Below are 21,281 nucleotides of genomic sequence, written 5' to 3' on the forward strand. Positions count from 1 at the left end.
CCGCAAACCCCCCCTCTGCGTTATTGTTTAGCCTTAGAGCGATGGGCACGGAGATGCAGCCTGGGCCAAGCCACTTACAGGAATAGTAAAGACACCAGAAAGGGATTTGAGGCAAATCGAAACTGTTTAATTAGGGGGAAAAAAATATCCAAAGTTTCAGCTTGGAAAAAACGAGCAAATAATAACAACCCCAGGGCAAATACTTATATTTTCTGTAATGTCCAAGCATTGTGTTCCGATATTTTTGGAAGTGAAAAGATTTTTTTCTGGGTAAATCTTTCCTGGGTTAGTTCAGGGGGGTTACATCATCTTGGAGCTGGAGAGAATGTTTTTTCACCATGTGTCAAGCAAAACTGAGCCCGAAACCTGGCGCCTGCGGGCAGAGCTCAGAAATCAGGCTGCAGAGGGAGGCGGAAAATGGTGCTGCTGGAAGGCAAGATCCCAGCAGGGCTGGGGCAGGGCTGCTGCCAACCCTCGTGCCCTGTCGGTACCTTTCCAACCCACTTTATTTTATTTCACCTTGAAAGAGGGAGGAGAGTAACCCATTAAAAACAACAAGCCACAGGGACAGTGCCAGCGGCCTGGACAGCCATGTCCCCAAGCCAAAGTGCTTGCTCGGGTATTGTTTAATTTATTAGGGACGTAGCCTCCGTTCCTGCCTGTTCGCTCCTTTTTCCAGATCACCGGTGAGCGGCACAGCCAGTTCTCCTCGGGAGCCCGTGGGTCACTCCCTGCATTGTCAAAATTCACCATCGATCCCTGCTCTCGGTTCCCTTGCTGCCCTTTCACAGCCCACGAGAGCTCCTCTCATTGGTGGCACTGAGCTCTCCTGGGCTGGGGCACGAGCCTCCGCCTCTCTAAAGCACTGGAGAGGGTTTCCTTCAAAAACAAAAAAGGCTCATAGGAGGCAAATGAGCAGAAATTTTCCATTCCGGGGCAGGCGAGAGCGCAGGATGATCTGGCCAAGTCTGGTGGGATGAAGACATCCTCCAGACTTTCTATAGGTGGCTGAAGCCCAAACATTGGTGATGAGCATTCCCCAAGGCTGGGCAGATCCTAAGGTCTAGCTCAGGATAACTTCTCTCATCTGAAAAGAGCTCCACGGGAAATGCTGAAGAAGTAGGAGAGGGTCTGGTGGGGTGTCCTCAAGCATTTGGGACATAGGGAGGAAACATTGCCGGTTCCCCTGAGCAGTTGGTTCGCTGTCCGTCTGCCATGCTTTTTCCCAGCTGCAGTTTCTCGTGCAGGTTCACACTCTGGGTTTGGATTGGCCCAGGACCACGTTGCTCCATGGAGAGCAAGGACCTGGGCTTTGTGGGACCTCTGTGCTCTGTGGGTTGATGTGAAGACAGACCAGAGTGGGGAGTGACTATGTCACCCAGGCGCACGTGCACTGCTCCGTGGGTGCGCCGCCGAATATCAGGACTCAGCACCGTGGTGGCAACAGCTGGATCTGGTTCTACCAAACCAGCAGGTTCCCAGGCCGTGTCCAATGTGATTGGTGGCAGCTCCCCTTGCACACCCACCTTTGGACCTGAAGTCACCATGGGGTATTTGCAGATCCCTTCCCAGCCCTGAATACTACCTTGGCCAGACCCTGGCAGGGGCTACCGAACTTCCCCCATGACCCAGTGATGGCTAGGGAAGTGGAAGGAGCCTCCTGCAACCACAGCCGCACTTGCTTGTGCACCTTATTGGCCACCTTCAGTATCCCAGAGCCCCCCATGTAGCTCCCACCAGCTCCCATCTGCGATGCCACAGCAGCATCAGTCCTGCGCATCCCTCTCCTCCCATAACCCGGGTTCTGGATTTGGAACAAGGAGTCCGCTTTTGTGGCCTTGAGCAGCATCTCCCTCTGGTGGCTGAGGAACAAGCAGCTATGGGAAGAAACACCTCCCCAGCACGACTTCTTCAGTCTGGCATGGTGTAGGGAAAAAATCTGGATGTGCACCAGGTCATTGGAGCATCTTGAGTTCCCCCCTCACAGAGATGGGAAGGGGGTTGGTACCTGGAGCTGTGATTTGCAGCTGGACAAACAGGGCTTTTGATTTAACTAAATATAAGTCATTTCTGTAGGTGGAGACCTATAGGTGGGATTGTACCCAGCATGCAGGACTTGAACCCTGGGTGCAACAGGGCTTTCACACAAGCTGGAAGTCTTTAAGGACAGATAGTCCACATTGTTTCACCTCATTTCACATTGCTCCTAAGGAGAAGGTGAGGGGGAGCATGGCAGGATCTCACCAGTGACCATCTCCCATCATCAGGTAGCAAAGCCACGGGAACATGGCCCCCACACCTACACCCCCATCCGTACCCCAGCCATCATGCTCCCTCTGGTCCTGTCCCCAGAGTGTCCTCCTCTCTTGTCCACTCCTTGATCCATCTAGGATTTCCACAACCACCTCCTCCAGGGTCAGAGATGTCTGCTCTTGGTGCATGTCCAGGCCCTCTGTGCATCATGGATGTGCTCTGAGAAATGAAAGTCCTCGGGCATGCCTGTCTCCTCTGCCCAAAAGTATTTCTCTGCTTTCTTAAAATTGTCTGGCCATATTTTCTTTTCTGACTGGTCCGTGGGATAGTTTCATGACAGCTGCTCGGTGCTGTTGGACCTTTACCATCTACAGTTAAGCCGTGCCACCACGGAGCTAGCATTAAGCTGTAGGATATAGCCCTCCCAACCATTTCATGACCCTTATCAATTTTTGCAGTTACAGCTAAACCAGACCCATGGCTGTTCAAGACAGTCCCTGGTAAGCCCAAGTTTAGTTAGCACAAAGCCTATGGTCTGCTGTTAACAGCAGCAACCCTGTATTTATTGGCTGAAAAACACATAAATCACTCACAAGTGCAGCAAGGTTGGTGTAAATACTTCTGTGTCTCAAAGCCCTGGACCAGGACAGAACAACAAACCCTCAATGCATTTGCTTGTCCTGCCCAGTCTTGCCTTGTGATAACCAGCACAGGTTTGAGGGGAGCCCATAATTTGGATAATCATCACTTGACCTACTAAGCATTTGATTTTTGTAGTACATGCAAATGATCATGGCACGTAGGATTGCAACCATAAGGTGTAGAGCCAAGGTCAACACTGCAGTGGCTTGCGTAGAGCATCCAAGGAGAGATTCCCACCAAGCACAATGCCACGCATTGTGATCCTTGGATTGGTGGCTTGTTTTCCAACCTGCATGACCTCAGATGTTAGGGTTGGATGCTCTTACTATCTGCAGCAAATGCTCAAAATCTACCCCAAATATTACCAGTCTTAATTTAGCATATAGTTTCAATGATTCTTACCATGTTAGTGTTTCTTCTCAAGCTTGCTAAAATCAGATCCTCCTAAGTTGCTACTTGCCTGCAGCAACCAAACTCACCCAACCCACTGCTCTCTGCATGCCACATTGAGGTGCCCAGGTCCCACAGACTGAGGTGGCCCCAGCTAGAAAGATGCTGGATGCAGACCCTTCTTCAAAATCCCCACAGGCAACTCGTCCTGAGTGTGGTGAAGAGAGAAAGGAGATGTGGAGTCCCCTGCCCATTCATATCTGTGTCCTATCTTTGCACAGCTTACAGCTGGAGAAAGCAAAAAACCCTGCTCAATTAAACAAAAATGGCTTGATTGGAGGCAGGTAGAACCGGAATGGGTAGAAAAATCTACGAAAACAGGAAAATGGAGTTGCGAAGGAGAGGGGAGGAGGTGAGGTCACATCCAGCCAGGAAGCTGCACAGTGGTTCGCTTGCAAAGCAGCAGGAGATCAAGGTCCAACATCCCCTACAGCAAGGTCCAGAGAGGACCTCTCCACTCTTACGTGCACCCCCAACACATAACACAGACACATCAAAGGCTGGTTTGTTTTTTAAAGCATCATTATATATTATCAAAGGTAGAAAAACAAACTAGATAAAAATTTCCACAATGCCACGGCAGCTCTGCTGCCTTCTGTGTGATGCACATAGTGAGGAGGACTCTGGAAAAACTGCTGCAGCTCCTTCCTCCCTGCAGAGCGCAGCCACAGCACGGCGGTGCTGGCGTCCGAACGCAGACATGGAGCTTTCACCACGTTGGAAAGCGGCCTCACTCTGAAACCAGCACCATCTGGATTTTCAGTGCCCAGATCAGCTTGAAGAAACATCTGGCTGGGACAATCCTGAGCAGTGAATGCTACATGGAAGCTTTTTTTAAATAATTCATCGCATGCCTGTCCTTCCTGCTGCCTTTCCTGCCCTGTGGCACCACCAGAGTCCTGTCCGCAGTGGGACAACAGCTGGAGGACGCGGCCAGATGTGCACCAGCTGGCACCCACAAGCTCGCTGGTGAACCCAGCCAACCAGACCTCAATCAACATGTCAAGCCACGTCCTGGGGACAAACCCATGTCCAAGCAGCCTGGCTGGAAGCATTAGCTATTTCTGAGACCATGGTATTGAGACTTCTAGTTTCCGATATAAATAACCCCTGCCTGCAATGGGGATTTTACGGTGGCAGGAGTATGTAGATCTGTGTCGAGATTTGGCTTGAAGCTAAATTTAGGAGGGAGCATCCAGCCAGATCTGGATTATCCGCAGCTGGGTGGAAGGGGGCAAGGAAGAGGCTGGGCAGAGAAGGTCACTTGAGGAAGCAGGACAGCAAGCAAGCAAGCAGGACACACTTTTGTCTATAATTCAGCATCCTGAGGTTGTAGTTTACAGCATGAAGAGGGTCTGGGCTCCTATGTGGCCCCAACAAATGCAGCTGGTAAAGCTCTCAAGATGAACCTGGTGGGGGAAAAATAAATCAAGCACCACTGAGCCTTACTTTAGGGCTTATTCTGCCCAGCATCATTGAATTGTTTAGGTTGGAAAAGACCTTTAAGATCATCAAGTCCAACCATTAACCCAGCACTGCCAAGTCCACTGCTAAACCATGTTCCTAAGCACCACATCTCCCTGTCTTTTAAATCCCTCCAGGGATGGGGACTCAACCACTTCCCTGGGCAGCCTGTGCCAGTGCTTGACAACCCTTTTGGTGAAGAAATTTTTCCTAATATCCAATCTAAACCTCTCCCAGTGCAACTTGCGGGAAGGGAGGGCATCTGAGAGTAAAACTCATTATTTTTCTGGTTTAGGCACTTATTTGTCCTGAGAAGACTCCTGCTTTGGCCAGCATCGCATCCCCTGGAGACAGCAGCCAGGACTCCACGCTGGGACAGGCCAGCAGCTTGTATAGGCACTTGTTAAAGGACACGCTGCAAGACATCACCACAAATATATCAAAGGCAGCATGCTCCAGCTGCCTAGCAGGACTGTTACATAAATAAGTTTAATAAATACCTAAACCTGGACTTTTAAGGCTTTTTAAGACCTCTGAAGCTCTCCAAAAACTGCAAATAGAAGATGCACCAGGAGGGAGGGTGATGTCCCAGCGATGGAGGACCACATCTGCCCAGTGGCAGGGGCATCATGGGGACAGTCTTCATGGCCAGCATTAACATCCCCTCACCTCCTGCCGTACCCTGTTGACGAGGCAGTCACCCCAATGCTGACCCACAGTGACTGCACAGCAATTTACAGGGTCACTCCAGCAACCCAGACAGGTCTGTCCCCTCTCCCAGCTCCCCCAGTCCTCGCTGTGCGCATCTAGGGTCACCTTTGGGGGTGGAGGTGAAGCACGGTGGCCTCAGCTTGCTCCTCATGACAGTCCCCTGTGTGCCACAAGGGTGGGTGTCCCAAAGGTGATGCCACCCCATGAGGGCATCCTCCAGCCCCATGGGCTTCGAACCCTCTTTGGGGGGACCCACCACCCCACAACCCCCTGTGTTGCTGAGGGGAGAGCTGCTCCGCAGATGCTTGTGGGTACAAGTGCCCAGGATTGGGCTGATGCTCACTGTCTCAAGGGATAAATTCCCTCTTCCTCCTCCTCCCAGGCAGCCTGGAGGAGGCTGGGCTTCACCATCCCTTTGCACCAGGGCCATGCACGTAGCTGTGGCTGTCCCCGTGCCGGGCAAGGTGAGGCCTCCCGCACTCGCGCTGAAATACATAAAGGAGCCCTCGGCCGGATCCGGGGAGAAGCTGCTGGGAAAGGATACAGCCGGGTGAGAACGAGGCTCCCGCCCTGCTCCGTCCTCCCGTGCCGTTCTCGCAGCGCTGGCGCTGGGTTTGCCACCTCCTCCATTCCCCGCCGCCAGCAATTTCTTATCAGTCAGACCAGATTCAACACCCTGAGGACTTATTTCCTTCACGGGGAGGGAAAGGTTTGCTCTAGGCTCAACACTGGCGAGTTTCCCCAGCATCCATCCTCCAGGGTAGACCTCTCCCACGCCACCATCTCCAAAAGCTGCATTGATCGTGGACATATCTCCTGTCTTCAAGGCCAGCTTTACCAGCAGCCAGTGGTGATGGTTTGTCCAGCTGTCCTCCAGACGCCCTCTGAATTGCAGGAGCAATGAGCTGTTCCCATTTTTGGGACCTGCCATGGTCCCTTCCCCTGACAAGGACTCTCTGTTTCCCGAAATTCCCAAACTCTGCCCTGCTTGGGAGCCATCTCCAGCAACCTCATCATCACCGGCAGCTGAAGCACTGCAGGTTGTCTCCAAGAAGCCCTGCCAGATCTCTGTGGACTTGGGATGGAGCAGGCTGTAATAAACCACCAGAGCTGCGGCACCTAAAAAAGAGCAGAAAGGTGTCAAGCGATGAGTCCCAGCAGTGTTTTGGTGAGGTTTGGAGGAGAGACCAGACCTCGCTGCCACCTCCAGATCAACAGGCCCTTTGCAGAGATGCTGCTGGGCATCAGGTGTCCGAGCAGCACGTCCTTCAAGCATTTTTAGCATTTTAACTTGAGCAGCTTTCAGGAAAGGGAGTGCTGAGCATACTCTCAAGACCGAATTTAATCCGGATTGATTTGCAGACTGGTAGGTGCACAGCGAGACAGCCGCTGAGCACCAGCAGACAGGGCACAGGGCAGGGAGGAGCTGTGTGATGCAGGAATCCTTCCCATCTCGCAGCATCCCCATCCTCTGGCCATTAAATGAGACACCAGCAGGTTTTTAAGACACCTTGCTGCTTCTGTCCTGAACTCATTCAAGGCCAGAGGAATTGCTCCTTTTCCAGCCCAAACGTGCCCTTTCTTGAACACGGTTGATCTGCGTGCAGCCGGTCAGGGGAGCTGCACAAAGCCCAGCACACGGCCATTACAGCTTCTCCCCTCTGCCTCCATCCCACTGGGAAAAGATGAGCCTGGTGGGGACCTCACCCAGCAAACAGCAACTCCCATCCTTGCCCAGTGCCAGTTTTGCAAATAGAGGTGCCGATGGGTTGTTTGCAAGCATCGTACAACCTCTCCCCTCCTTCAGCTGAGTTGTGGATTAAAGCTTTAGGGAATTAAATGCACCAGCTGGCCATAGCTGCTGCCTGCTTTATGGGCAGGGCATGGAGTAAGGTAGGGTATGGGCAAGGTATGGAGTACCTTGTCCATCACATACCGAAAAATCCTCCCCATGAACGCAAAAAGCTTTTCCATTTACAGAAGCAGCGCTAGTCTTTGAAAGAAAACAAGGTGGGAAAAAGCTGCTGTAGGTCTGCGTGGTCCCACACCAGCGTATTTCCAAAACATACCCAGCGATGGCTGATCAATCACAAGCCACCTTCATAAATCATCAGTATATGCTCAAATGAAAACGTTTCCTTGCAGCGATCCCCTGTGTTCTACCGCTGTCTGCACTGACCACCAAGCACCAAGATCACAGAAAGCACAAACAGATGTGCTTCGAAATTGCATATATTGTATTTGGCAGCGGTACCTGAGCCGTTTGGTGACATCTCGATCATTTCTGCAAGCCTCCCTCTTCAGGGATGGGTTTTTAAGAAATGATGAAAAAACGAAACTCAAAGTGGATTCACATATTATCATATACATTCAGATGCTTAAGCTGGAAGAAATAAAGCAAATAGTCTGACGCAACTAAAATAACTGATGATGCCCATTTGTTCATTTGCAACTAAAATAACTGATGATGCTCACTTACTCTCAAGACATGCAACCCAGCCTCTAAAAACCAGCAGATCTTACCTATTACAGACCCCGACATGACAGCCCCAGTCACGCACAGGCTGTTCCTCAGCTCTGCCTGCAGGAACCGGGTGGCCAGCAGGAGCAGGAGGGTGTTTTCCATCAGCATTATCTGCAGAGGGAAGAGAGTTGTCACTTTTATCCTTCTGATGGCTTTAGACGTGTTTTTGATGACAGAAAACACCCAGTTTCTAGATTTATTTTGCACCGAACTTATCACTTAAAACTTAATGGTTGCTGAACTGAACTTTCTGCAAGGTCTCGACCTTTTTTTACCATGAAAAATAACTACAGAGCAGCATGGCCGCGCTGGTGTTATTGAGACTTTGTATGGCTGCTGCTAAGAAAACAAAGCCAGTGCAGAAGGTGCATCCACCTCGGTGACCGCGTGGCTTTGTCAGGACATGGGAAATGCTGGATTTTTATCAAGTGGTGATGTGAGACATGAGAAAGGAGAGTCTGAAGCTATTGCTTCTCCCCAGCAGCGGCATCCATGTGGAACACCGAAAATCCTGGGTACTTACTGAGTAAAACACAGCCACCCTGTGCTTGGAGGGACCGGGCCGGACATTAACATAGCAGAAGATGTACACGGCTCCCACCAGGCAATTGAACAGCCTCCAGCGGCAGGGCTGGGCCACGATGTCCGTCTGCTGGGCCACCAGCCAGAAGGACATGAGCAACCAGTGGACACCTGAAAGGGGAAGGGACTGAAAGGGCTAAGCCATTCCTGGGGGAGGCTTCCAGTACCAGGAGCATCCCTGCAGCTGACAGCAGGATAGGACATGGGGAAGATGATCACAGGTCTTACCTGCCACAGCAAAAACCCAAAAGGAATACAGCCTGGCAAAGAGCACCAGGGCCAGGACCCTGGTCCCCAGCATCCCTGTCCTCCAGAGCAGCAGGCAGAGGATGGCCGCGACCGGCGGGCAGAGGTGACCGGGTTTCAGTAGACAGGCAAAGCGGCTGTAAGAGACCAAAGCCCAAGCGAGGGAGAGCAGGGACAGCCCGGCGCTGACACCTGCATGGGGACAGGAGTCATCAGGCACTCTGAAGGATGCCCAGCTGCGTTGTAGGACCATATCATGGAATCATAGAATGGTTTGGGTTGGAAGGGACCTTACAGATCATCTGGTTCCAACCCCCCTGCCATGGGCAGGGACACCTTCCACTAGACCAGGTTGCTCAGAGCCCCATCCAACCTGGCCTTCAACACTTCCAGGGATGGGGCATCCACAGCTTCTCTGGGCAGCCTGTTCCAGTGTCTCACCACCTTCATGGTGAAGAATTTCTTCCTTCTATCTAATCTAAATCCACCCTCTTTCAGTTTAAAGCCATTCCCCCTTGTCCTATCACTATGTGCCCTTGTAAAAAGTCCATCTCCATATCTCAACGCTAAGGAGCTGTTGGTAGCATCGCACTTCGATACAAGCCAGACACCCCACTGTCCTGCCAACTGGAGTATTTCAACCAATTTCTGCTGAATCTGGTCTCCTTTGCATGCTTGGCATCTCCCTGATTAAGTCCTCTGACAGCTCCCTCCCACGGGCAGAGGTCTGCAGCAGCAGGGCAGATCCATCTCCAGTCATTGCGATCGGACCAGAGACTGATACCGACTTGAGCGTAACCTTGCACACACCGTGACTCCACACCCCAACTTCTCCCTTTGCACACCTGAAAGTTCACCTTTTCTACAAAGCAGCCCCAAAACCCTAAATGCTTAGCACGGCACTGCGATTAGGGCTGGACCATCAATAGGAACATGTGTTGGGTTCAAACCCAACCAAGGCACTGTCTGCCATGGAAGTCCCCTATATGCCACAGGGAATGACCGTACCGGCCAGGAAAAGCCGTGGATAGCTCAGGACTCCTCCATGTTCAACCACAGCAGATCTTTAAGCCACATTTGTCCCTGTTGCTTCCCAGCTCCTTTGCAGCGTGCTCCTCCACCCAGAGCCTGCCCTGCACCCTGCCAGGTGGGCACACGCGTTCCCTGCCCAAATGCATCACCCCTCTGCAACTCGAAGCATCCTCCTGGGAACTCCCCGCTCACCAGGGATGAAGCCTGCTGGGTCGACTGCCACGACGACATAGGCCTGCAGCAGGAGGTGAGGCAGGGTCTGCAGCAGGGCTTCCAGGAGCCGCAGCACACACACGTCCCCGCGCTGCATCAGCACCTCCCCGGCACCACCACTACCGCCCGCCTTTACCGCTGTCCGCAAAACATCCCAGTACCTGCAAGAGTCACCGTGACACAATGTCCACCCTGGTTTTGGCAGGTTTGGGACTGCGTCTGGGTTTCGGGGGCTGGGTGGACTGTGGGGAGCATCTCTCACCGCTTCCAGAGGCCCAGTTGCAGGATGTGGAGCGCCAGGAGCCAGCAGCCGGGCGGGCGGCCGTCTTCCCTGAACCAGAGGATGCTGAGGAGCTGAGCCACGTAGCCGGGCACCACACAGGCGACGGTCAGGCCGAACCAGCCCAGCTGCCCACGGGCAAGGTAGTGGATGATGGCGCAGAGCCCTGGAGAACGGCAGAGACGCACCGCTGAGGGATGCCACAGCCCTGCACGCCCAGCAACTGAAAGGTGCTACCCACCACCCGCCCCAAATTCAACTCCCAGCCGCCGAGGGGTTTGCAGCCCTTGTCCCAGGCTTATCTCCAGCTGCCAGCTCCCGGTGGCTTGTCAGCTGTGGCACAGCCATCGCCAGCGAGGGGCCCGGCCCAAAGAAGGGGTGTGATAAAAAGCGCTCGGACAAGGGCTCATGCTCCAAATTAAACAAAAAAAAAATACAATTTTTCAAATTAAAAATAAGAGGAAATGGCTGGGGTCTGCACGGATGCAGAAAGCCCGCGCCCGGGGCGCTGCCGCCCATCAGTCCCGGCGGCAGAACCGCGCACCTTCCCCTCCGCCTGCGCGCGGCCCCGCGCATCCTGCGCGCTTCACTTACGCGCTCCGCGCTCCGCCGCCAGCAGCGCCAAGCAGAGCCCCGGGAAAGCCCCGCGCATCCTGCGCGCCCCTTCCGCGGCGACCGCACCACGAAGGAGAAGGAGGAGGAGGAGGAGGAGGAGGAGGAGGAATAGGAGGAGGAGGAATAGGAGGAGGAGGAAGGAGCCGCCAGCGCCGGTCCCTCCCCGCCCGCCCCGGCCCGGGCACCTCCCCAAGTGCCTCCCCTCGCTTCTCTCCCGCCGGGCAATGTTACGTCACGTTGCTTGCGTCACGCGGGCTCCTCGGGATTTTGCAGCAGCATAGACCGGCGGTGGTTGCGCCAGCCCGAGACCCTTGGGGTTACCGTGCATTTGCACAAGCCCGTCCCAATATCCCCCCAGTTGTTGTTCTTACTTGCACAAGTCTCATCCTGATGTCCCCCCAAGTTTCTCGTGCGCTTGCACGAGCCCGTCCCCGTGTCCCTGGGTTCTTGTGCACTTGCACAAGCCCACCCCGATGTCCCCCGCTTTCTTGTGCGCTTGCCCAAGCCCGTCCCCACGTCGCCCCGTGCGATGCCCAAGCGCTGTGCATCCACCGCAGGGATGAGCACTAGGTGGCAGCCGGGACACGACGTGCAGGGAACCACAAACTAATTCAGTTGTTTTTTTTTTTTTTCCCCCACCCAAGAAATGAAACCTTCGTGAAACGTCATCCCAACCGTTGGTGGTTGCAGGTGCTCGTGTGTGCGTGCAGAGACGCGTCCTATCCGACTCCATCCCCTGAGAAGCACATGCTTTCTAGAAAATAAACCCTCGGGAAAGGCCGTGACGAGCTGTTATAATGAAGTCCAAATATCATCTAAGGTTTTGTCATTACTTTTGCAAAATCGTGCAGGAAGCTCCCCAAGGTTTGTACATCAGCTGGGCTGTCGGGCTGTACATGTGTTTGGGGGCATTCACACATTTACTGTTGTTTTTTGAAATTTTAGTGAGTTTCTTTGCAGCCCTGGGAACTAAGCCTGGACCCTGTTGCTTAACAGCAGGAAAATTTTTCACCCATTCAGCTGAGTCCCAGAGCAGGGACTTTTTGAAATATGAAAACTCAGTTGCCAGGGTTCTCTATAGGTCCCCAGTACATTATGCCTGTCCCTGCCATGCTCTATAACTCCCCTCTTCAATTATTTGCATGTGAGTGATGAAGCAAATATCCTGTGTGTGCTCAGGGCCGTGGATGTGCTGCTGGCCGGGGAGCCAAACTGCTCAGAGATGTCGTCATCTGACTCTCCCTCCTCGAGGGAGCACCACCAGGGTCTCGCCTTGGTCTCCGGCACTCGGTTTTTACCGAGCGTGTAAGAACTTTGAATCTTTGCAGCCTCAACTCCAGTGTTTGGATTTCGTGTCCAGTGGGTTAAAAAAGTGACAGGTGGAAGGGATAGCCTACTTTTCCTCTTGTCCTGCTGCCATGTCCTTATTCAGCAAAGTGTTTCATTCACTAACAATGTTGAGCTGTTGGGCCCAGCTCCAGCGAAGCATTTTAATAAAGCTAGGGGTGTAAAGAGGGCTCTGGAGCCAAGTGAAGCTCAGTCTTGGTTGTCTCCAAGCCTTGTCCTCCACGGTTTCTAGTGCAACAACTACCATGGCTGCCAAATGGCCCATTCCTAGAAAACCCAACTTTCTGCATGCAAAGCACAACTAAGCCTCTAATGGGCATCAAAGCCTCTTCCAAAGCTGAGGGCGGGCTGTTGAAGAACCGTCTTTGCTTGCAAATCCAGCAGTGAGGAAGGTGCAAGTGTTCATGCAGGAGCAATGTGGCTGTCCTGGTTTCAGCTAGGATAGAGTTAATTTTCTTCTTAGTAGCTGGTAGAGTGCTGTGTTTTGGATTTAGGATGAGAATAATGTTGATAACACACTGATGGTTTAGTTGTTGCTAAGTAGTGCTCACACTGGTGAAGGACTTTCCAGCTTCCCATGCTCTGCCCGGTGCGCAAGGGTCTGGGAGGGGGCACAGCCAGGACAGCTGACCCGGACTGGCCAAAGGGCTATGCCATACCGTATGATGTCATGCCCAGTATATGAACTGGGGGAAGAAGAAGGAAGGGGGGGACGGTCGGAGCGGTGGTGTTTGTCTTCCCATTACGTGGGATGGAGCCCTGCTTTCCTGGAGACGGCTGAACACCTGCCTGCCCATGGGAAGGAGTGAATGAATTCCTTGTTTTGCTTTGCTTGTGTGGGCGGCTTTTGCTTTACCTATTAAACTGTCTATCTCAACCCACGACTTTTCTCACTTTTACTCTTCCAGTTCTCTCCCCCATCCCACCGGAGGCGAATGAGCGCACGGATGTGTGGTGCTTAGCTGCCAGCTGGGCTTAAACCACAACAGTTGCCCACAGAAGAGGTGTGAACCTCATCATCTCATCCCCCCTGCCCTCCATCGTCATGATTCCCCGGAAGGAGCCACCCCGAGACACCTCAACTGTCTTTTCTCAGTCTCGAAGTGACTGATGACAAAATCGGTCCCTCCCTCTGCCCAAAGGCTTTGTTCCAACCCAGGAATAAATTCCCATGCCACACAAGACGTGCCATTACCACCCCGAAACAATGCTAACCAGGGAAGGAGAAAGCCAGAAAGCCTTCCAGAGGATGTTCCCAGAGCTAGCCACCCTCCCCAGTTTGCCAGCTCCCAGCTGCTCTGGCTGCCTTCCAGCCACTGGTTTGTCTGAACTTTTCTCTGCTGGATTTCAGCGCCGAGGAGCCTCTCTTGCTAAAAAACCCCTCAGGACTCCAACAAAGCTACATCCAGAAGATGGTGAAGCCACCTCTCCATATTTTATTTAGCGAGCTTAGCAAATGAAGATTCTCCAGCTCCTCCATGCAAAGCTGTTTCTCCAACCTTCAAGTGATTTTTTGGGACTCCCTACTGCACCTTCTCATATTTTAACCCCCTCTTGAAGTGGAAGCACAAGGAGTTGCAGAGACCTCTTAGCTGTGCTGGTGGAGCTGCACACAGACAAGTATAACATCTTGGTGGGACTGATTCTAGATCCAGTCTCTATGTGGCTTTGGGCAATCTTTTTTGGGGCCAAAATGGGAACAAATATTCCTTTCTGTGTAAAATCTGAATTTCTGGAGGCAAAGATGCATCTTATGAAGATCTGAGTGTGCAAATACCTTGAAGTGAACTGGGCCTTGTGCATGTGGTCATTGCTCTGGCTAAATGGTTGCTGAAATATCTGCCTGTCTGTGCTGTTCATGGAGGAGTTGGTGCTTTGGATCAGGACATGGGAGTCAGCAGGCGTCAGTGTTAAGAGGATAATTCCTTTCGGGGTGGGGACGTGGCACGGTATCTATCCACACAGGAGTTTGTAATTAGAGGTTACAACGTGCATCCTTTAAATACATTATTTGGATCCAAATACCATTGCTAAATTCCTGCAGATCACATTCATCAAAGCCTTATAAATACAGTTCATTCCTTCCTCTTGCAGCGTCTCTTGGTCTCAGCAGCTTTGTGGTGACACTCCGCCGCGTCAACGAAAGCCATGAAGATACTCTTCCTGCTGCTGCTTCTCCTCATGGTGTCCCAGGCCACTGCAGGTGAGTGTAAATACAACTAGCGTGCATTTTTGTGTTTGGGGAATGGGGAGTGATTCTGTCAATGAGGAACAAACTCATGATACGTGCGCAGCTGATGTGATACTTGGGTGCTGTACCTGCCTGCCTAGCGTTGAGTAAGCGAACTCCAGTTAGCCATTTCAGAGCTAAGGGGAGAGAGCATCGCAGTTTGTAGAACTCACGAATGCTTTCAGACATCACAGCAAAACTCAACAGCAGGCTGATGATCTCCCCGAGGTGCCACTTGTGCTATCTGCAGACCGAGCTGTCACTAAGATGGGGACAGACTTTATTCACACGTGTAAATCCAAACAGCGATGCTTACTGGCTCTTTTTCTCAATTACAGTGTCAGACACCGTGACGTGTCGGAAGACCAAGGGCAAGTGTTCGTTCCTGCTGTGTCCCTTGTTTAAGAGAGCCACCGGTACCTGCTACAATGGACTGGCAAAGTGCTGCAGGCCCTTATGGTGACCCTCCACAGTCCACACCGGGGCTGGTAGCGTCAGTAGCATCAGTAGCAGTGGCAGCAGTAGCGTAGTTTTGTCCTTCTCTACATGGGTATGTGTTGGTTTTGGTGCTGTCTTTCCTCAGAGCTGGTGGAAGTTACTTTTGCATGTGGCCATGTGTCTGCTCTTTACCCATTCAGGGGCCTCACCAAGGCAGGGTTGAATGGGTAGCCCGAAACTGGGCAGCTCCTCTCCCCTCCCTGCCAAGGGTGGTTTGTGGTGGGAAACAGGCAGATTTCCTCCTCGTGTTGGGGGAGGGTGTGATGTGTCCCAGGCAATGCTGAGATACCACAGCAGACCTCATCCATCCCATATGCTCTCCTGTGGTAGCCACCCATGGAGCCCTGATGGCCTCGGTTGCCACCCTGGTGTCCCAAGGGGAGAGCACAAGGCTGATTTCCAACCACTGAAGAAGTTTAGTTGGGAAGGAGCTCCCGGTTACAGCCCTGCTTCTTCACCTTGGTCGAGCCCATTGGGGGATGAGGTGTGGAGGGCTGGTGCTAGGCAAGGCTCAGATCTGATAGTGCAGCCCCTTGGGATCTTCCTCCAGCTCTTGGACTTCTGCATTGCCCTTTCCACCCACCACACACCAAAAGGGTGTGGGACAGGGACACCACTGCTTTCTCTCCCCATGTCTCTCCTACCTTGTCCTTGCCTGTGATTTGTCTCCCTGCCTTCATCCTCATCAGCCAGATCCTGCATGGCGAGGTCTTAGCTCCTCTGGCCAGACCTTCTTTCTCCCCTGGGGCACTGAGTTGCTCCTGCCAATGTAATATTTAGAAATATCTTGTTAACTTGCTCACCTTCTCCATGCAGGATGGCTGCCTTTCCTGAACAGATGGGTAAATGTGAAATATAACCCATATTTTCCCATCTTCCCTGTAGGACCCCATTTCTCTTCCATAAGGCTATTTATTTCCTATATCCCCTTATAATCATCTCAAAATAAGGTCTTTTATCTTCCACCTTTCCTATCCTGTATTCTCAGAAGATACCGTCCTGGCTCGGTCATCTGTCCAGCTTCTCAGAGGACATCAGGTTGATTCAGACCCTGTTCTGGAGGGGAGATCTGGTCAACTCTCATTTGACCTGTACCGTGATACAGCAAGGGCTGGAAACTGAAGTCTTCAGGGATGTTCTGCTGCTGTCTTGCAGGCTCTGCAAAATATCTCAGCCCTCCAGTATTGAAGCGATCTGTGCTCTTTTTCTCTCCTCTAACACATATTCGCTGTGTCCAAAGAGGCTGTGGTTCATAAACTATTTGAGTTGTGTAAATATCTAATAAAGCATGAGTAATAGCACAGTGCTTTAAACAATTCATTGGTGAGGAGTGTTTTGATCCCTCTGGTTTCTAAGGTGTAAGGCCTAGGTCCTGTGGATCTTATATCCAGCCACACCTCATCAGCGGGCATCTTCAAAGCCTGGGAAAGGTTTTCTAGGTCATCTCCTACCCGAGCCCAAGTCAAAAGGAGGTTTGATTAACTCCACAGTCAGGGAGCTCAGATTTGTTCAGCCCAGGAAGATAGCTTAAAAAAAATCTCATCGGACATCTGTGCTGCTTTTGGTGTAGCAGCTTCTTCAGGCACAACTAGTCCTGCAAATGCACTGCAGCTGACATTATTGCGTAGCATGTTGCCACTGCCAAAGAAAAAAAACCACTGAGAATAATCAAGCTCTCCAAGCCCAAAGGTGCTATTTGAACCTTAATCACTCCTTCCATCTAGGGATTTGAAAGTCCTTTGTACTCGTGAACTGAGGCTTGCACCACCCCTAGGAGGTAGCCAAGCAAACAGAAGGTACCTGCTGTTGTAATTAAGCCACGCTCTTCCACCCAGGATTAATGTTAACCCTTTTAGTTCAGGAATAAAAAATAATAATAGCAAAAAGCAGATATTTGGTGGTATGCCAAAAAGTTGCAGTGACTGTCACGGGGCTGGCTTTCAGGAATAATAAGTGAGACTCCTCAATGGTTGTATAATCATTGCAATTAGGAAATCAAGTGCTTTACAGAGTATGCAAGAATTGCTGCTCACGTTGCACTGGTGAAGAAAATGGGGTGCAGAACAGGGAATTGTCAGCAAGGTCATTGCCTCCTGGTCACTCACAGCCAGGAGGAGGAGAAAGATCTTGGGAGTTGTGCTCTGACGTCCTAAATGTTTATCCCCTTTGAAAATAAATGCAAGCATCATTAACAAAATAGCATGCAAAATCATTCTTAATTGTGACCAACAACTGGGGACAATTGATGCTTTGGTGTAGAGCATGATTGCTGGCCACCACATCCCAGAAGTCTGAACAGCCATGTCATAGCTATCATGGGGCAGGCATGGAAAAATTTCTTCACAGAACTCAGGAAGATTCACTCCATGTGAAAGATGGATAATGTAAGAGTCAGGGCTATACTGAGCTGGAAATGCCTTCGTCATTTGAAGGGAGTTCACGATCTGAGGCTGAGTGAAGCCCAGCGAAACCAGGGAGCTGGACAGCCCGTGTGTTACTCATCCAGTGGGCAAGGACAATGAGGAGCATCAAAATTACATGCACAACTACATGCCCCAATTAGCGCTGTCCCCATGGATAGGAGAGGAGGTAGCGAAGGCAAAGGGAGTCTTGGCTTGCCTATGGATGATATCACATGGACTCAGCCGTCCCTCACATGTTGAGCCACCTGTGTGTACTTGCTTCAACCTGTGTTTTGCTACACACCCCAGCTGCAAATATTTCTCAACACCTTAGAGAAAGGTCTAAGCAATAGTCCCTCCCTGATGGACCCAGATAGCGGGTCACATCTTTTGCAGATCATTCCCCTGCTCGAGGTGGTGCAGCAGAGCAGTCATGAGGGGTGATTGTGGATGATGTTAGGAGATGCAGAGATCAAATTTTTGTTGCAGTAAAAGGGTGATTCTTAGAACAACTAGTCCTGGCACCAACAAGAAGAGTTGCCTTCCTGGATCTGGTCCTGAGTGGTGCAAAGGACCTAATTCAAAAATTGTTTGTGAGAGAGCTGCTCTGTAAAAATGACCGTAGTACTTAACCATGTTGTGGGACCAAATACATTTGACATGTGAATATTTAATCTCAAAAAAAGCAAAAATGAGGAAAGAAAAGCACCAAAGGAGCAGTCCAGAGGAGCAAGAAGCCTGCAGGCGGCCTGAAAGATGTTAAAAAGGCTGTGCTAGAAACCTCAGTAAAATATTTGCTTTGGCTGGGAAAGAAAACAAAGAGGTCTAAGAAAAATCCCTGCAGGGCATGAAGGTCAAGTCAAGGGAGGCTCCCGAAGGGAAGAGCTCAGTGATGAACAAATGGCTGACAGAAGAGAACAGCAACTCCCATAAAATGTGCCAGGCCAGATTCAGGCAGGAAAGAGGGCTAAAAAGGAAACTGGAGATGCTTTTGCAACAGACACCTGAACTGATAGTAGAAATGTCAGTAAATGCATGGAAAGCAGGAAGCCATTGGGGGGTCCTTGATGAGACAGGAATAGGAGGGCACTTAGGGGTGGTATGCTGTAGCACAGTACTCTTTTCTGTCCATGGCAAGATAGTAAAGGCTATAATAAAAATAAAGTTGCTGAGCAGGGCAGTGAATTTCTGGACATCACTGGCACAGGAGGCTGGGGAGGTAGAAAACACCAGCAGGTCTGAAAAGGGTTAGGCAAATTCACGGACAGCAGGTGCTGCTTACATGGGTATTGGAAGGATGAGCAAGGATGTCCCCTGCAACATTCCTGCTTCTGCAATTATGGATGCTGGGGCAAAATGGGAGGACTTGCCCACAGACACTGCCTAGCCTCACATGCTCTCCCTGAACAGCAGGGAAGGCATGGAAAGAGAAGATAAAGAAAAGGCATGGAAAGGGGTTGCAAAAAAGAAGGTAAAAGGGCATCCAGAGACAGGCAAGGGACGGTGAGCAGTGTCTGGAGTCAGGCCAGTGGCAATATGCTTCTGACTGTGGCAGTTAATTGCAAGCAATGACTCTGTAAACCATTTTTCTCCTCAGTTATGAGCTGTGAACCAAAATGTGCAGCCCTTGGAAGAGCCCATGGCCTGACCTGCTTGATGGCAATGCCCATGCAAAGGTGACAGCGGGCACTTCAGCTGCTGAGAGCTTTCTCATGGAGAAACCTCTAGGAAACACCCTGGTGGGATTGCTCACACATTCCTCAGCTTTTATGAGTTGGGTGCCCATTGATGCAAGCCTCCATGGGCTTTGGCTTTTGTTGGGATGCTGAAACCCTTTCCATACTCAATTCATTAACTATTTAAATAATTCAGTTGCTCTCTGGAACATCTCTCATCAGACAGCTTTGCTTTACAGAATTGTTACCCCAGTAAGTCCCTGTTTTGCCAGCTGTGCCACCTGAGTGTTGACAGACTCATCACTCACAAGACCTAAGCTACTGCTTCCTGCTCTTGGAGGTGCAGAAACTGCAGTGAGCCCAGGGTGGGCAGCAAAGAAAGCTTTAACCACAACTAGGTTAGCCTCGAGGTCTATAAAAACCTCTGCATGTGGAGAGAGATCACGAGCAAATATATTCAAGCTAAAATGGCAAATGTAACCAGAGCAATGTCTTCTACAGTTTAAGACCATATTCTGCTCCTCACTATTCTGAGAGGTGTAAATCAGAAGGAAATCTGCTGAAATCATTGCACCAACTTCTGACATCATGAAGATCAAAATCAATCCATGGCTGAGCATGGAAAGACTCACCAAAAGGAACTGTGGTGATCTTCCAGCCTTCCTCTTCTTGATAGCCCATTGCCAAAAGGCCCCAGGGTCTAATCCTGCTGGGCACCAGAAGCTTCAGGCAGAAGGAGGCTTTCCCCTCTTTTCTACCTGAGAGGCACATTGGAAAATCTGCTAGAGATCTGTCAAGGCAGAGATTGCTTTCTCCTCAACTCTGGCAATATCACAGAGGTCCAGGAGGCTGTGCTGTAAGACAGCAGGGAAGAACTTTTCATCTCTTTTAACAAAGGATTGCACAACCTGTAAGTCTGCCGCTGAGCTTGTGGCCAAGCTCTGCCTACAGACATTGCAGAACATGGAAGGTGCATTTACACCACCGTGTCAGAGACACACTTTGGGGTCCTGTGAGGCACCCAAAAACTGCCTTTCCTGTCCTTTGTACCTCTGTGCCTCAGCCTGGTGACACCACCCTGCTCAAGCACAGATGACAAGCAGCATTGTCTGACCCCTCAAATTAATTGAGGAAAGCTGGCATAGATCTGCAGGTCCTTTCCAGGTGTATGGTATTGGGAGCATCCAAGCACATGACAGTCCTTACACCTAGTCCTTGAAATATGGAAGACAGCAACTCTTGCTCCAGTATCTCCTTGAAAAGGTAAACCGACAGCAGCAGAAGCTACAGAAGAATAAACACAAACTCCTGCCCGTGTCTGACAACTTCACCCAGCATTGGTTTCTTATTCAAGCTTACCAGGGCTCATACCAAAGAGGAAGGTCCCTGGAAAACCAGTATGAGGGAAAATGAAAAAGAAGATTTAAAACATCACGTCGTTGGGGTGGTTCTAGTAATGATTTCCATAAATAGCTGTGGCTTACATATGGTGCAGGTAATTAGTACTGAAATTTTTTTGGTGCAAAAGTGAAAAAAAAAACAACACACCTTTTCCTTTTTTGTTTTTTACTCATAACTATCAGATTTCTGTTTTATTTTCTTATTTTTTTCCTACCATTCCCTATTGTAGTTCTTTTGCATGTTCTTAATCAAAATAGAGAGAACTCTCAAATTTTCCCTTCCAACAGCAGAAATGATGTAATATATTAATATTACAGCTCATTAATCCTCTTTCTGATATTCCAAAGAAACACTAACTTCCCATTTAATGCAGTTCTTTTTAACTAATTCCAGCTGATGATTATTTTTCTTTTTATGGTGACATATTTTCACATTTGTAAGGAATTAATACGAAATCTTTGAAAATAGATGGAGACAGTGCTTCCCCACTAGAGAGCTGTGGGCATCTAAGGAGAAATTCCTGCTGGGATTTATTTGGCAAATGAAATAACTGGCTAGTTTGTTAATAACACTCAGATACACATGACTACCCTCATCAAAACCTGAAGCGCATTGCTGCAGAAAGCAAAATTAATAGCTAGAGCTAGAAATCATTGCATATCCCTCAAATGACGATGACGTTATATTAAAATCAACATTTTTTTTTTCTCTTTTC

General features: G+C 50.4%; 1 protein-coding gene across 5 annotated transcripts; it reads right to left on the reverse strand.

The window, feature by feature from the left end:
• Positions 1–2,967: 2,967 nt before the first annotated feature.
• On the reverse strand, positions 2,968–11,166 carry XKR5 (XK related 5). Of its 5 annotated transcripts, XM_087777185.1 has the most exons (8): positions 10,992–11,166; positions 10,380–10,563; positions 10,097–10,278; positions 8,855–9,064; positions 8,568–8,737; positions 8,044–8,155; positions 6,065–6,639; positions 2,968–5,196 (listed from the first exon to the last, which is right to left on the reverse strand). In XM_087777185.1, the coding sequence occupies exons 1-8, from the start codon at positions 11,047–11,049 to the stop codon at positions 5,101–5,103; spliced, it is 1,587 nt and encodes a 528-aa protein (XP_087633311.1). In that variant the 5' UTR covers positions 11,050–11,166; the 3' UTR covers positions 2,968–5,100. The 5 variants fall into 5 exon arrangements, with proteins under 5 accessions (XP_087633311.1, XP_009465632.1, XP_087633314.1 ...); XM_009467357.2 differs by having other exon boundaries at positions 2,968–6,639; XM_087777188.1 differs by lacking the exons at positions 10,380–10,563; positions 10,992–11,166 and having other exon boundaries at positions 2,968–6,639; positions 8,568–8,753; positions 8,855–9,009; positions 10,097–10,228.
• Positions 11,167–21,281: the final 10,115 nt, after the last annotated feature.

The sequence above is a fragment of the Nipponia nippon genome, unplaced genomic scaffold, assembly GCF_047370975.1.
Source record: "Nipponia nippon isolate SJK-2023a ecotype South Korea unplaced genomic scaffold, ASM4737097v1 scaffold_4, whole genome shotgun sequence".
In the NCBI taxonomy this organism is placed as follows: domain Eukaryota; kingdom Metazoa; phylum Chordata; class Aves; order Pelecaniformes; family Threskiornithidae; genus Nipponia; species Nipponia nippon.